At 52.1% G+C, this 15,368-nt stretch overlaps 1 protein-coding gene across 5 annotated transcripts in view; it reads right to left on the bottom strand.

Annotated features, from left to right (window-relative positions):
- LOC309395812 (transcription factor COE1-like) overlaps positions 1-6,109 on the bottom strand; it is a gene marked incomplete at its 5' end in the record, with an annotated part of 78,646 nt that extends 72,537 nt beyond the window's left edge. For 2 of the 5 annotated variants that reach the window (XM_081960376.1, XM_081960378.1), the window contains one exon: positions 4,491-4,973. In XM_081960376.1, coding sequence (XP_081816502.1) covers positions 4,491-4,630 — 140 coding nt within the window. Of the gene's footprint in view, positions 1-4,490; positions 4,975-5,707 lie in introns of those variants that run through there. The other 3 variants (XM_081960374.1, XM_081960375.1, XM_081960377.1) reach the window with 3 other exon arrangements.
- Between the last annotated feature and the right edge of the window lie 9,259 nt (positions 6,110-15,368).

Here is a 15,368-nt window from a genome sequence, read left to right as displayed (position 1 = left end):
GAGAGACGGATAGAAAGAAAGAAAATAAGTAGTTAGACAATACAAGTCTGAACTGGAAAGAAGGAAGAATGAAAGTTGGACGTATCCAGTTCGCTTAGATAAATCTAGAAAAGATGATGATGAGGATTTTTTTCTTTTTAAAAAAGTGGGTCGCTCAGGATCCATGAAAGAGAAAAATATAATTTATGGGGGAAAGAAGTGATTTTCCTTCTCCTTGGCACAAGATATTGAGATATGATAGATAGATAGATAGATAGATAGATAGATAGATAGATAGATAGATAGATAGATAGACAGAGAGAGAGAGAGAGAGAGAGACACAGACAGACAGACAGACAGACGTAGATAGGCAGGCAGGCAGATAGACAGACAGATTAGTAGAGAGATGGATGGATGGATGGACGGACCGACAGACGAGAGAGAGAGAGAGAGAGAGAGGCAGGAGGCAGGCAGGCAGACATTTCTATCTGGACCAACATTAAAAAAATAAAAATAAGACAGCAATGCCTCTTTCTGAATGAATTCAGCCCAGATGGTTCAAACAAGAATGAGGAATATTTCAAAAATGTGGACGCTTATAATGACCCACCGCTGCCTTTTTCCAGAGTGACTCCTTGGAAAGTCAGATTTCACTTAGCAATTGGAAAGCTTCACTCCGGAGCAAAAACTGGAAAGAGGGAAGTACTGGCACTACCATCTAGACTGTGGAGAAATACGACAGGAACAGTCTCTGTCTTTGCCGTCCCCTTCTCCTTTCCCCTTCCATCTTTCCCAACCTTGGGGTCTTTATGCCCCCGAAAAGGTCACCTTCAAAGCCAGATAAACAGGGCTAAACTCTGCTCCACTTGTTGTGGCGTAGATTTCCTGAGCTCTGAGGGGCCCCTTCCTCTATTCTTTTAGGAGGCTCTCTTCGCTTCTGTCCATCGGGCCAAAGCTGCCCACTTACGGCCTGACACAGCGATGGCTAAATGCAGTTTTTTCCAGCGTTCCTTGACCAACTTGTCACCCACAAAGCCAGATCTACACACACAATGCCTTTGCAGGACTCAGCTGGAGCAGCCTAGCCCTGTCCTGGCTCAGAGACCTGGACCACAATCTAGAAACCGTTTGCACCCCGAAAGGAGAACCGGATTAAATCTCCAGCGATGGGATAGGTAGCCATGGGCGAAGGCACCCGGCCTCTTGGCTAGCGGTGATTGAGGATCAGACACTGTCAGAACTGTACAGCTTCGGGGCATATTTTGCTCTGCACTCATCCTGACGGCGCAGGGCAGCTCTGGAATGGACAATGCGCAGAAAATATAGAAAAGAAAGGGAATATTTTTTTCCAAGAATTCAAGAGAATCAGTGCAAGATTGGAACACGTGGACAGAGCTGGTCCATAGAATCACCAAGAGTCCGACATGACTGAATGGATATCTTCTTCCTTCTCCTTCTCCTTTTTCTCCTTCTTATTCTTTTTCATCATCATCATCTTTTGCAACATCCCTATAGTCCTGATCCTGGATGAGAGTGATGGCCTCTGGTTTTTCTTGTTACCCTACTACCTTATATGATTGCAGAGTAAGAGAGGAACAGAGTTGGAAAGGACCTTGGAGGTCTTCTAGTCCAGCCCTTTCCTCAAGCAGGGGACCCTACGGCCATTTCAGACAAATGGCGGTCCAATTTCTTCTCAGAAACATCCAGCTGTGGAGCACTCGCAACTTCTGGAGACAAGTCGTTCCACGGGTGAATTGTTCTAACTGAAATTTCTCCTTGTTTCCAGGTTGCTTCTCTCCTTGCTTAGTTTCCATCCATTGTTTCTTGTCTTACCTTTTGGTGCTTTGGAAAATAGTTTGAGCTCCTAGTCTTTGTAGGAGCCCCTCAAATATTGGGAGGCTGCTATTATGCCGCCCCTGCTTTTTACTAGACTAGAAGCACCCAATTCCTGCAACCGATCTTCACATATTTTAGCCTCCTAATCCTCCCTGTTGCTCTTCTCTGCACTCTTTCTAGAGACTCCACATCTTTTTTTTATATCGTGGCCACCAAAACTGGGTGCAACATTCCAGGTGTGGTCTTACCAAGGCGTTATAAAGCGCGACTGAACGTTTAAGTAAAGCTTAAGCAGTAGGGCTGCTGAAAGACTTGAAATATTTGTGCGTGGCGGAAAGCGGGGGAAGAGAGGGCTGAAAGAATTGGATCAATTACAGAACTGTTGGATAATGGGAAAGCGCTAGTGAATTTACAAATTGAGGATTCCTCCAATGGGGCACCGTCTTCAGACGGTGTATCGGCCCAAGGAGGAGGCAGGTCCAGGATCCCATCCTCAAGCTCAAACAGACGGGAAACGTTGGAAGCAAGATGATGATGAAGCTGTGAACGTGGGAGACATGATAGCAGGGTTACGATATTTGAGGGGCTGCCCCAAAGAAGAGGGGGGGGGGTCAACCTATTGGCCAAAGCCCCTGAAGGCAGGACGAGAAGCAAAGGATGGAAACTAACCAAGGAGAGAAGCAACCTGGAAGTAAGGAGGAAATTCCTGACGGTGAGAGCAATTAATCAGTGGAACAGAAGTTGCCTCCAGACGTTATGAATGCTCCAAGACTGGAAGTTTTTAAGAAGAGATTACAATAATACAATACGATAGTAGAGTTGGAAGGGACCTTGGAGGTCTTCTAGTCCAACCCCCTGGACAACCATTTGTCTGAAATGGTAGAGGGTCTCTTGCTTGAACAGGAGGGTTGGATTAGAAGACCTCCAAGGTCCCTTCCAACTCTGCTATTCTGCTTATACTCGTACTATACAGTATTTGTCCACACACCGGATGACATGACGACATGCTCCAGTATTTGATGGGCTGCCACAAAGAAGAGGGAGCCAAGCTGTTCTCCAAAGCCCCTGAAGGCAGGACAAGAAGCAATGGGTGGAAACTAATCAAGGAGAGAAGCAACCTGGAGCTAAGGAGGAAATTCCTGACAGTGAGAACAATCAATCAGAGGAACAACTCCCGAAGTTCTGGGTGTTCCCAACCCTGGAGGTTTTAAAGAAGAGATTGGAGAGCTATTTGTCTGGAAGTGCACAGGGTCTCCTGCCTGGGCAGGGGGTTGGACTAGAAGACCTCCAAGGTCCCTTCCAAATCTGATATTCTGTTAACCAGCAGATGCCAATTCTGTGGGAGTCTTGGGGTGGGGGGATGTGTTGGGAAGGGAACCCTCCTCTTTCTCTCTGTCCTTCCCCCTGCCTCGTTCATTAGCTATGCAACCTAATTCCGATTTCCTTTGTTTACCAAGCTGAACTCCCGTGCCAGGCAAGATTGGATGTCAAAGGTCAGGGGACATTTGCGATCGATAGAAAATCAATTCGAATCCAAAGGAGCTAACTCTCCTGCCCGTCAAGCCCTGGGAGAAATCATTCACACCACCCGTGTTTATTGACAAGCAGGAAGAGGCAGATAGGAAGCCAGAGCGAAAGCGAGGTGGATCTGTGATGCGGACTCCTCCAACAAGAAATATATATATATATGTTGTATTTGTGCTGATAAATAAATAAAGGGAGACTAGTATAGATCTATTTCAAGCTATTTAGCTCTCATTGCTGGGATTCGATATTTGGGCATACCAGGGGTTGTAACACAAATACATATACATATACATATACATATACATATACATAGATAGATAGATAGATAGATAGATAGATAGATAGATAGATATAGATATAGATAGATAGATAGATAGATAGATAGATAGACAGACAGAGCGACAGACAGACAGACAGAGTGACAGACAGAGATACTTTCGCTGTTTTGAGAGCCATAAAGATCTTTAAAGCTGCAGAAATTTTATACACACACACACACACACACACACACACATGTTGCATTTGTGTTTATATATATATGAACTTTAGAAGGTAGCTGGAAAGTTGAAAAATAAACGGCATATATATATGCACACACACAAACACACTATACTGTTACTAAATCAGAACTCAGCCTGAACTTTTACTTGTCTTCTTTTACTTTCAAGGAACATTTTCCAAATCACACCCGAAAGAAACATCACACCGGCCACCTCGGAGTCCTCTTCCCACAACAAGGGCCCTCTTGTCACCTCCTGCAGGGACTTCCTGGTGGAGCACCCACCAAAGGGCACTTCTGCTTGACCGCTTGAGTATTTTGAGGGGGGGGTAAACTGCTTAGCCCAAATGCCTGGGACACGGGGCCCCCTACCTGCTGACCCTCACAACTACCCCCCCAATCCCCCCATCCTTTGCGCCCACTCAAGCAAGCCTGGCTTAGCAAATCCACATTCCTGGTTTGTCCTTCCACTTCCAGACCAGGTTCTAAGCCTGAAGCAGGCAGCTGGCATTTGGGTGGGTGACTTTGACTCTCCTGCCTCCCACAGAAGGAGGCAATCAAAAACTCCCAAAACCAGAGGGGAAACTGAGGCAGGGGGAGGGAACGGGGTCAAGGAGGATTGGGGTGGGTGGGCTGGGGGTTGTCCTACCTTTGCAGAGCTGTGTGGGCATCCAGGACGCCAGTGGGTTGCATCCAGGACCTGAGTCCACCTCCGAGTCCACCTCCGGTCAGAGGCTCTTCCTTCATGCTCAGCCCCCCTCTGGCAAGGCTCTCCTGGATGGAGAACATCAAAACGGCTTTTTACCTCTGCCTCCAGAGGGTTGTGTGTTTGTGTGTGTTTGTGTGTACTTGTGTGTGTGTGTGTGTGTGCGAGCGTCGGGTGGGCGCGCGCCTGCCGTCCTCCAACCAAAACAATCCCAGCCCCCAAGCAGGGGGCTCGTGGGGGAGGAGGGGGCGCTCGGAAGAAAGTTTGGGGGTCTCTTGGCTTTCCGTGGCCGGCAGCTCTCCGACGAGGCTTGGAGGAGCCCTGGGCGCACCAGTTGGCTGGGTGGGAGTGGGGGGCAGAGGCGGAGACCCCGGCCCAGCCTGGGGCAGGAGAGAAGGGGGCTGCCCTGGCGCCACCACCTGCCCGTCGCTGCTCCCGCCGCCACGAGGTGCAGGGGTGACAATCTGGCCTCGGGGATGCTTTGCTGGCTTCCCGGCGGCGGGGCAGGCAGGCAGGCAGGCAGGCGGGCAGGCGGGCGGGCGGGCGGGAGGTGAGTGCTGGGTGGGGACGCCTCGGCGGGGAGAGGATGGAGGAATCAGAGAGCAAGCAGCCCCCGGGGAGGGAGGGAGGGAGGGAGGGGGAGGGGTGGGGAAGGGCGGGGGGCAGGAGGAGGGGGAGGAGGAGGAGGCCGGCAAGCGGCAGCCGAGGCAGCGGTGGGGAAGCAGGCAGGGCTGCCCCTGGGGCCACGGGGACCACGGGGACGGAGCGCGCCCGGGATGCAGACCCCGAGTCCGCGCCGGAGGTGAGTGAGCATGCAAGCTGGGATGGAGGGGGGGCAGCGGGGGCTGGGAGAGGAGAGGGGGCTGGAAGGGAAAGGCGGGAATCGGGGGCTGGGGCAGCAGGAGGTTAAGGGGGGCTGGGAGGGAAAGTGGGGGGTTGGAGGGGGCAGTGGGTCTGGAGAGGGAAAGTGGGGGGCTGGGGGGAGAGAGAAAGGGGGGGCTGGAAGGGAAAGTGGGGGGCTGGGGGTGGAGGGGGAAATCGGGGGGGGGGGCAGAGAGGAACCAAAGGAGGAAAAGTTGGGGCGGGGGTCTGGCGGAGCAGGCGGGAGGGGGAGGCGGCTGGGTTCTCCCTCCCCTCCCCTCGCCGGCTGCGGACTTTACCGGAGCGGCGGGCAGGTCGGAGCGCGGTGCGGGGCTCCTTCCTCCTCCTCCTCCTCCGCTCCCCCCATTGGCCGGCAGGAGCAGCAGCAGCAGCCGCCGCCGCGGGTCCCCGGGGAGCAGCCCGCCGGCCGGAGCGCCCGCCGCCCACAGCCGCCGCCGCCGCCGCCTCCTCCGCCGCCTCCGCTGCTGCTGCTGCCTCCGACGGCCGGCCTGGCCGCCCTGCTGCTGCTGCCCGCCGTCCTCCTCCTCCTCCTCCCCGTCGTCGTCCTGCTCTTCTCCGTCCGGCAGCAGCAGCATCAGCACCGCCAGCCAGTGCGGCGCGGGCCCGGGCGCAGCGTCCAGCCGCAGGGGGAGCGGGCCGCCGCCGCCGCCGCCTCCTCCGGCCGGGCCGAGCCGGGCCATGCCGCCTCCCTCCGCCTCCCCAGGGAGGAGGGGGCTGCAGCCACCGGGCCGAGCAGGCTGACATCATCCGGGGAGGGGCGGACTCCAGGGGACGGACGGAGGCGGCGGCGGCGGCGGCGGGGATGACCGCGGGAGGGGCGCGCTGGGCTCGGCCGCCTGGCGGAGACCCCCCTCCCCTCCCCTGGCCATCCCTGCCTCGGTCTTCGCCCCCCCTCCCCACTCGCAGCCCCCCCAAGTCTCCAGCCTCGGAAAGTGCCCCTCAAAGTTTCGCAGGCTCCCCCCTCCATCTCCCCCTCCCCAGGGATCTCCGTCCCCCGAGACCCCCCTCAAGGGGCCCCACCCGCAGCCCCCCTCTTTCCCCAAAGCTCCCCCCTTTCCTCAATCGCTTCCTTTCCAGCTAAGCAGTCTCTCCCTTTGCATTCAGACGACCCCCCCCCCCCGCATCCTAGGCCAAGCTAGGATAACAGAGTTGGAAGGGGCCTTGGAGGTCATCTAGTCCAACCCGCTGCCCTGGCAGGAGAGCCTAGGCACCATTTCTGACAGAGGGAAGAACAGTCTTTTCTTGAAAGCTTCCAGGGGAGAAACTCCCACAGTTTCGGAATGACAGACTAATAACAGAATAAAAACAGACTTGGAAGGGGCCTTGGAGGTCATCTAGTCCACCCCCCCCTAGTCCAAGCAGCAGAGTCCTACATACCATTTCTGGCAGATAAAAATGCAGGTCTTACGTACTACGGTCCTGAGTAAGTGGTGGGGGGGAACAGGGCTCCCTGAGTTCCCCCCCCTCCACATTCAGCGGTGGTGGAGCTGAGCGTTTGGAGCCCCTGCAAGGAAAGCGAAGGTGGTTGTTGGCTTGTATCAACCAGGTTTGGGGAGTTGTCTGAAGGCAGCTGATGGACCAAGGTAGCCAAGTTTTGCAAACAGCCGCAGCAGCTCCTGCTGAATTTCCTTTGCCTTTTCCTCCCTTGTGCATCCTGAAAAGTGTTGGGGGGGGGTGCGTTGGTGCAACTTTCCTAAGTGTGGGGGGGGTTGAATCTCCTCACCTTTGCAGGGTTTTATTCCCCGGGATTTTTATTTTTAAGCATTGCAGGTGGTTCTCGACTTATAACAGCTTGTTTAGTGACCGTTCAAAGTTACTGAGAAAAGGGACTTGTGATCATTTTTCACACATACAACGCTTGCAGCATCCCCGGGGGGGGGGGGGTCACCTGGTCCAAATTCAGACGCTTGGCAACTGACTCACATTTATGACGGTTGCAGAGCCTGGGAGTCAGATGGCCCCTTTTTGCGACCATCCAATAAGCAAAGTCCATGCAGAAGCCAGATTCACTTAACAACCATTTTACTAACCTAACAACTGCAGTGATTCAGTTAAAAACTGCGGCAGAAAAGGTCGTAAAATGAGGCAAAACTCACTTAACAAATGTCTCGCTTAGCAACAAACATTTTGGGCTCGCTTGCGTTTGGGATAATACAGGTAGTCCTCAATTTACGACCACAACGGAGCCCCAAAATTTCTGTTGCTAAACAAGACGGATCTTAAGAGAGTTTTGCCGCATTCTACGACCTTTCTTGCCACTGTTGTTAAGTGAATTGTGTCAGCTGTTTAAGTTAGGAGCATGGTCATTAAGTGAATCCGGCTTCCCCGCTGACTTTGCTTGTCAGAAGGTCGCAAAAGGGGATCGCGTGACCTCCAGGGACACTGCAATCGTCGTAAATACGAGTCAGTTGCGAACGGTCTTTTGATCAGGTGACTACCTAGGGTTGCCGCAACGGTCGTAGGTGTAAAAAAAAAGGTCAGTGCAAATTGTAACGCTCACGAAAAGAAAACATGGAAAATGAGGACTCTACACGTTTGGTGGGGAGGATGTTGGGTTACAAATCTGGATTCTCTAATTACTATCATGTTCTGTTGTTTGCAAACCCACTCAAATCTTCTGGGAGGTGGAAGAGTTATAATTGCCCCCCCGCCCCTCCCACCATGCACCCACCCCACCCCCATTCATTGCTCTTGGCTCCGATTGCTTGAGGGCTCAACCCGGGGGACTCCAAACACGGCAGCTTTTAAGACTTGTAGACTTCAACTCCCAGAATCCCCCAAGGAGAGTGCTTTAAGAGGGAAGGACTACAACTCCCAGAATCCTCCAGTCAGCATGCTTTAAGATGGGAGGACTACAACTCCCAGAATCCTCCAGCCAGCATGCTTTAAGATGGGAGGACTACAACTCCCAGAATCCCCCAGCCAGCATGCTTTAAGATGGGAAGACTACAGCTCCCAGAATCCCCCAGCTAGCCTGCTTTAAGATGGGAGGACTACAACTCCCAGAATCCCCCAGCCAGCATGCTTTAAGATGGGAAGACTACAACTCCCAGAATCCCCCAGCCAGCATGCTTTAAGATGGGAGGACTACAACTCCCAGAATCCCCTACCCAGCCTGCTTTAAGACGGGAGGACTACAACTCCCAGAATCCCCCAGCCAGCATGGGGAATAATGGTCGCAAAATGTGTTCCCACGACTCTGGAATACTGCGACCGTCCTAAATACGGGTCAGTTGCCAAGCGGCTGACTTTTGATCCTGTGACCACGGGGAATGCTGCAAAGTTGTAACTGTGAAAAACCGTCCAAAGTCACATTTTTTCAGTGGCGTAACTTTGAACGGTCACTAAACAAACTGTCGTAGGTCGAGGACTACCTGTGCAGATGCCCAACCTGCCCCTCTGGACGTCTGAATTAATGAAGGGCTTGAGGACTATAGTTGTCTTTGATTTACAGCCATTTGTTTAGTGACGGTTCAAAGTTAATGACAGCACTGGGGGGAAAAAGTGACTTAGGACCAGTTTTCACACTTACGACCGTCGCAGCATCCCCGGGGTCATGTGATCCAAAATCTGACGCTTGCCAACCGACTCACATTTATGACGGTTGCAATGTCTCGGGGGTCACATGATCCCCTTTTGCGACCTTCTGACAGGCAAGTGACTCTCTTATCAGCTGTGATTCCCTTAAGAACTGTGGCAAGACAGGTCGTAAAATGGGGCACAGCTCACTTAACAAATGTCTTGCTTAGCAACAAATATTTTGGGCTCAATTGCAGTCATAAGTCGAGGACTCCGTATACGAAGTATTGCACATGCTTAGCTGGAGGAGAGCTCAGGTAGTTTTAATCTTTTTTTTAAAAAAAACCATTTAGTTCTTTTCATTTTTTCCCTAAAATTGCAAAATCTGCACTCGCATCCCATCCTGGCTGACTTTATCTAGATTTCTTCTGAATTTATTGATTCATTAGATTTTAAAATCCCCCTTTATTATTTTAAATAACTCGTTCATTTACTTAAAAAAAAAGATCTTTCTCTAAATCACTTCTTACCACCGCTGGTGTAACTTTAAACAGTTGCTAACCTAATGGTTGCAAGTCATACCTGTATTTTTTTCTGCCCCCGTCTGGAGGAATACATCCAGGTGCGAGGCGTGTTGGTGTCCATCCCATTGAGAAGGTCCCAACAGGCACCGGAAGAAGGTTGGGTGGAGACTTCTGCTGTGAAGAAACCAACACGACATCCTCAGGAGCCAAGCTTTAATCGAGAAGGACTTGATGTGCAGGGAGGAGGAGGAAGGGAGGTGGAGACGTACATTTTGGAAGATGCACCTCCAAGATCGCTTGCCCTTGCGTGAAGAAACACTTGGTGTCTCCTCTACACTTCATAACCATTGGGCGTGTGGGATGAACTCCTATTAGGTCTCTCAAGGTGCCCCCTGTTGTGGCCCACCAGCAGAGCTGGCAGGAGATTCGGACAGTGAGGAGGGTTGGGGTGGGACATGGGCCAGTCCTGGAGTCTGGGGAAGGCTCTGATGAGGGCTCTGTGTCGGAGGCAGAGAGGGGGCCAGGGCCGTATGCCAGTTCTCAGCTTCCTTCAGAGTCAGTCATCAGTGGGGCAGAAGAACAGCTGGAGCCTGTTCCCAGTGTGCGCATGCGCAGAGTTGCCAGGAGAAGGGAAGAGCTAAGGAACAGGGGTCCACTTGGGAGTAAGGCCACAGGGGGACGATGAATGGCCCCTCCCAGAGGAAATAAAAGAGGAGCGAAAGGGGAGCTTGCAGGAGACAATCAATTCACTCCAAGCCAGAGAAGGTCTGTGACCGTAAATCCTCCCTCGAAAGACTTTGCTGGAGGTGAAGGAGCAGAATTCACAGTCAGTTCATAAAAGGGGGCTTTGTCGGGACGAGGAGTTCGCTTCAGGCTCTCGGGAAGCCTCGGCCAGAGGACCCCCTAAGCCAACTCCTTGTGGTGAAGCCATCTGAAGAAAGCCAAAAGTCAAAGCTGAGCCAGACCACCAGACTAGGGGAGGACTTCAGCAGCTGGCACTGTGGTGGGCAGGTCTGGTGTAAGTCAAGAACGTAAGATCAGATGTCTATGGATGGTCTCTTCGTGACGGATGCAGCTTTTCCCCCCTGCTGGGGAAGGAAGGAGGACCCTAACCCTCGAGGGCTCTTCATCCCCGTCTCTCCCATCTGAATTCCTCCAGGGTTGAGTTGGCAGAAAAAACAGGCCCGTGTAAATAGGTGGCAACCCGAAGATGGAACTCTTATCCACCACATGGATGAAGCTTACAGTTTTATGGCGGATAATTTAAGGCGGCCATTAAGAAAACGGCCCCTTCTTCCCCCAGCCGGTAGCAGCTGCTGCCAGAAGAAGCACCACCAATCACACTTATTATGGTCTGGCAAGTGCCGGAGGAGGAGGAGGAGGAGGAGGAGGAGGAGGAGGAGGAGGAGGAGGAGGAGGAGGAGGAGGAGGAGGAGGAGGAGGAGGAGGAGGAGGAGGAGAGTGGTTGGAAAATATTACAAGTCCCAAAGGAGATTCTTTTTTTCCCCCCAAGAGGCATCCTGATGTTCTTGGGTTTTTTCTCTCTTTCCCTTGAAGACGTTTTGCCCCTCATCCAAGAAGTTTCTTCGGTTCTGACTGAATGGTGGAGAACGGAAGGATTCACATTCCTTACAGTCCTCTGGTCGTTAATACTCTCCCTGAGAGACATTGAGTTTCCACACCCTTTTGCACTATAAAGGTGGCAGAGAAACCTCCAAGCGGCCTCCATGACTGCAGTGATTTGCTTAACCATGGCAAGAAGGTTGTAAAACAGGGCAAAACTCACTTAACAGCCGTGTTAATTATGGAGTTGTGGTTAGAATGCGGCATTGCAGGCAAAACTTTGCTCACTGCCAGCCGTTCAATCTTGACCCGCTCAAGGTGGACTCAGCCTTCCGTCCTTCCGAGGTCGCTCAAATGAGGACCCAGATTGTTGGGGGGGGGAGGGGCAAGAGGCTGACTCTGTAAACCGCTTAAAGAGGGTCTAGAAAGCACTGCAAAGCGGCATGTAAGTAAGTGCTATTGCTAACGCAACAGAAATGTTGAGTTCAATTGTGGTCGTATGTCGAGGACTAACCATAAACAAACAGACCAGTGTGGGCTGCAACCGGGAAGAGGAGCTGCCCAGGGGGCATGGGTGTGCCGGGAAATGAATGTCCGTTTCCGGCACATGCAGGCGCACCGGCCAGCTGGCCTTCCAGTTAGCAGCACGACGATCAGCTGGGCGACATGCAAGCTCACACCGGAAAACAGAAGGCCAGCCCTTCCAGTTTCCACACTGCCACACACAGAAAATCCAGCTGATCGTCGGACGTGCATGCACGCCAGAAACCTGGAACGGAAATGGCGGATGCCACATGTGCCAGGCGACATGGCTGCGGGTGACACTTCAGGCATGCGTGCCATAGGTTTGCTATCACGGAGCTAGGCCTTCAGCTAGAGGAGTGAATTGACAAAATGCTGACAGTCGTCTTCTCCAATCAATTGCGGTGATGTTCTGGGAGCATATTTCCCAGAATTCCTGGCCATTTCCTGCCCCGTGCTTGCTAAGAATTCTGGGAGACGTCGCCCTGGCCAATCGGGAAGAACGTCCGGCTAATATGATGTCAGGCATAGCTGGGAAGACAGCTGAGCATGGATAGACTTCCGGGGAAATCATTATGCCAAATCAGAGGTGTCCAAACTTGGGAACTTTTAAGACTTGTGGACTTTAACTCCCAGAATTCCCTAGCCAGCATTCTTGGAGTTGAAGTCCACAAGTATTAAAAGTTCCCACGTTTGGACACCCCCGTGCTAAATGGACGGTGGCTCTGAGTCAAAAGATGCCATCGTCCTGGGTGCGAGAGAGAAAACCCTGGGAGAAACCAAGCAAAAATGCCAGGAAGGAAGGAGGCAAATTCCGCCTTTCTCTCCTTCCACGCTGGGAATTTTAGCAGCTAATGATTTTTGTAATGGCGCGTCTGGCCCGAAATCAGCTTCCAAGGATTGATTACAAAATCTCCAAAGCCCGCCCATTGTTTTGTAAGGGAGGGCGAGGGATAAAATCCAACCCTTGCATCAATCCCAAAACCATTCAACGTGCAGCCTTTTTTTGTTTTAAAAAAAAGGAAAACTTGAAGTTTATCATACCAATGGGAGAGACCCGACGGAAGCGCTGATGAGGTTACCTACTTCGGTAATGAAACGTCTGCAAGAAAACAAGCATCAAGAGACTCACAAAATGAATGAATCCTGGAGCCCTTGATGCTCTCTGAGCTTGGTTGTTTCCTTGCGGACGTTTCATTACCCAACTAGGTCACGTCATCAATGCCACAAAGGAGTGGGGTTTGAGGAAAAGAGGAAGAGGACGGCTGTGAGGTCCTTGGTGCTCTTTGAGGTTGGGGGTCGTGTTGGAGACATTTCAAGACCCAACTAGCTAATATTGCCAGTGCTAGAGGGGAGTGGGGTTTGCGGGGAGGGGGAGGAAGACTGTGGGGTCTGTTCTGACTGAGGCTTCCTGAGAGCAGGAAGCAAACTCCTTGTCCCGTCAAAAACCCCTTTTATGAATTGTGAATTCTGCTCTTTCACATCCAGCAAAGTCTTTCGTGGGAGGATTTACGGTCACAGACCTTCTCTGGCTTGGAGAGCTGCCAGGCTGATATCTGCAGAACTTGGCAAGGAGCCTCGGAGAGTCACGAACCAATTAAACGAACTCATGGTCTCCTGCAAACTCCACTCCCCTTTCGCTCCCCTTTCATTTCCTCTGGGAGGGGCCATTCATCGTCCACCTGTGGCCTTACTCCCAAGTTGACCCCTGTTCCTTAGCTCTTCCCTTTGTCTGGCCACTCTGCGCATACGCACACTGGGAACAGGCTCCAGCTGTTCTTCTGCCTCACTGATGTCTGACTCTGAAGGCAACTGATAACTGTCAGACGGCCCTGGCCCCCCCTCTGCCTCCACAGAGAGTCCTCCTCAGAGCCTTCCCCAGACTCCGACGTTCCTCCCCAAGCTCCTCATTGCTGCCAGATCTGTTGGTGGGCCCCAAACAGGGTCCTTGATGCTCTGAGTTGGGTGATTTTCTTGCAGACGTTTCATTGCCCAACTAGGTAACATCATCAGTGCTAGAAGGGAGTGGAGTTTGCTGCATTCACATAGAGCAGGGGTGTCCAAACTTGGGAACTTTAAGACTTGTGGTCTTCAACTCCCAGAATTCCCCAGGCTGGCTGGGGAATTCTGGGAGTTGAAGTCCACAAGTCTTAAAGTTCCCAAGTTTGGACACCCCCGACATAGAGTATCTGATGTGTGCCACCTGTATAGAGAGTTGAAGTCCACCCATCTTCCCAGGCTAAATGGGCCAATGAAACGTCCGCAGCTGCCAGATGTGCTGGTTTCCAAGATTAACAGGCAGGGTTTTTCACCACTGGGAAGAATCCGTGTTAATCCCTTCACAGACCCAGTTGTGCACCGGGTTACACAACTCAGTTGTGCGATGGCAACTGAACCCCGGGTGACCTGCGAAGAAAACAGAAAAAAAAAACACCCAAACCCCACTCCCACTTTAAGAAAGCAGCTTGTCCAGAGTGGTGTGGATTGTGTCCTTTGGAGCTGAGTGACCCATTCCGGAGTGGAATAATGAGAGTTGGAAGGGACCTGGGAGGTCTTCTAGTCCAACCCCGTTTAAGCCCTCTATACCAGTGATGGATAACTTTTTCAGTGCTGTGTGTGGAAAGCGCGCTCACGGCTATAATGCAATGACCGGGTGCCCCACCCCCATGGGTGCAGGCCCCGCACATGTGCTTGCCACGTTCCCCCCCCCACCGTGCATGCACAGCAGAGACCCAAAAACCAGATGCACGCATGCACGGCAGAGCTGAGCTGGGGCAACAACTTTCCTACCCACAGAGGGATTTGTGTGCCACCTGTGGCATGCCTGCATAGGTTCACCATCCCAGCTCTATCCCATTTCAGACAAATGCCTGTCCAATCTCTTCTTAAAAGCCTCCAGTGATGAAGCCCCTACAACCTCTGGTGGCAAGCTGTTCCACTGGCTAATTATCCTCACTGTCATGAAATTCCTCCTCAGTTCTAGGTTGCTTCTCTCCTTGATTGGTTTCTATCCGTTGCTTCTTGTCCTGCCTTCAGGGGCTTTGGAGAAGAGGTTGACCCTCCTCCTCTTTGGGGCAGCCCCTCAAATATGGGTTGACTGTGACCGTGTCGCCCTACGGAATTACGGGAGTCAGAAGGGACCTCGCAGGTCATCTAGTCCAACCCCCTGCTCAAGCGGGAGACCCCAAACCATTCCAGACAAATGCCTGTCCAGTCTCTTCTTAAAAAGCCTCCGGTGTTGGAGACCCACAACTCCCGCAGGCAAGTTCAGCAACAGATCTTGACTTGACAAACGCACAACGCACAACGCACACCAGGGTGCAAGGAAGACAACCGGGAATCCACTTGGGTCACAACGGAGATATTTTAGAGGGTCAAAGAAGCCGTTCACACCAAACCGGCCCGTTTTTTGACAAGCCCAATTCCTGCCCTTCTCCCCTCACCCTATGAAAAAGTCACATTTTAATTGCCGATTCTTCAGGATTTGAGGTTTGTCTCACGCCAGGCAGGTTTGAGTGGGGAGGCCACTCAGATATTTCCCTCTCCCACTCTGGGGTTAATGACCCCATAATCCCCCCCCAATCCATCCTCTGCCTAGTTGTGTTTTTTTTTCCTTTTCTTCCTGTTCGCACGCCGGAAATCCACCCCTCCCCTTTATTTCACATGTACCAATTTTTGGGCATTTCAAGAGGCGTGCACTTTAACTCCCAGAATTCCCCAGCCAGCGGGGATTATGGCTGGCTGGGGAATTCTGGGAGTTGAAGTCCACGTGTCTTAAAGTGGTCTGCATGCTTTATTTAGCCAGAGAGCA

Source organism: Natrix helvetica (assembly GCF_964273705.1).
Source record: "Natrix helvetica genome assembly, chromosome: 7".
Classification (NCBI taxonomy): domain Eukaryota; kingdom Metazoa; phylum Chordata; class Lepidosauria; order Squamata; family Natricidae; genus Natrix; species Natrix helvetica.
Note: the sequence above shows the minus strand (reverse complement) of the source record. Positions and strands in the feature narration are given on the sequence as shown.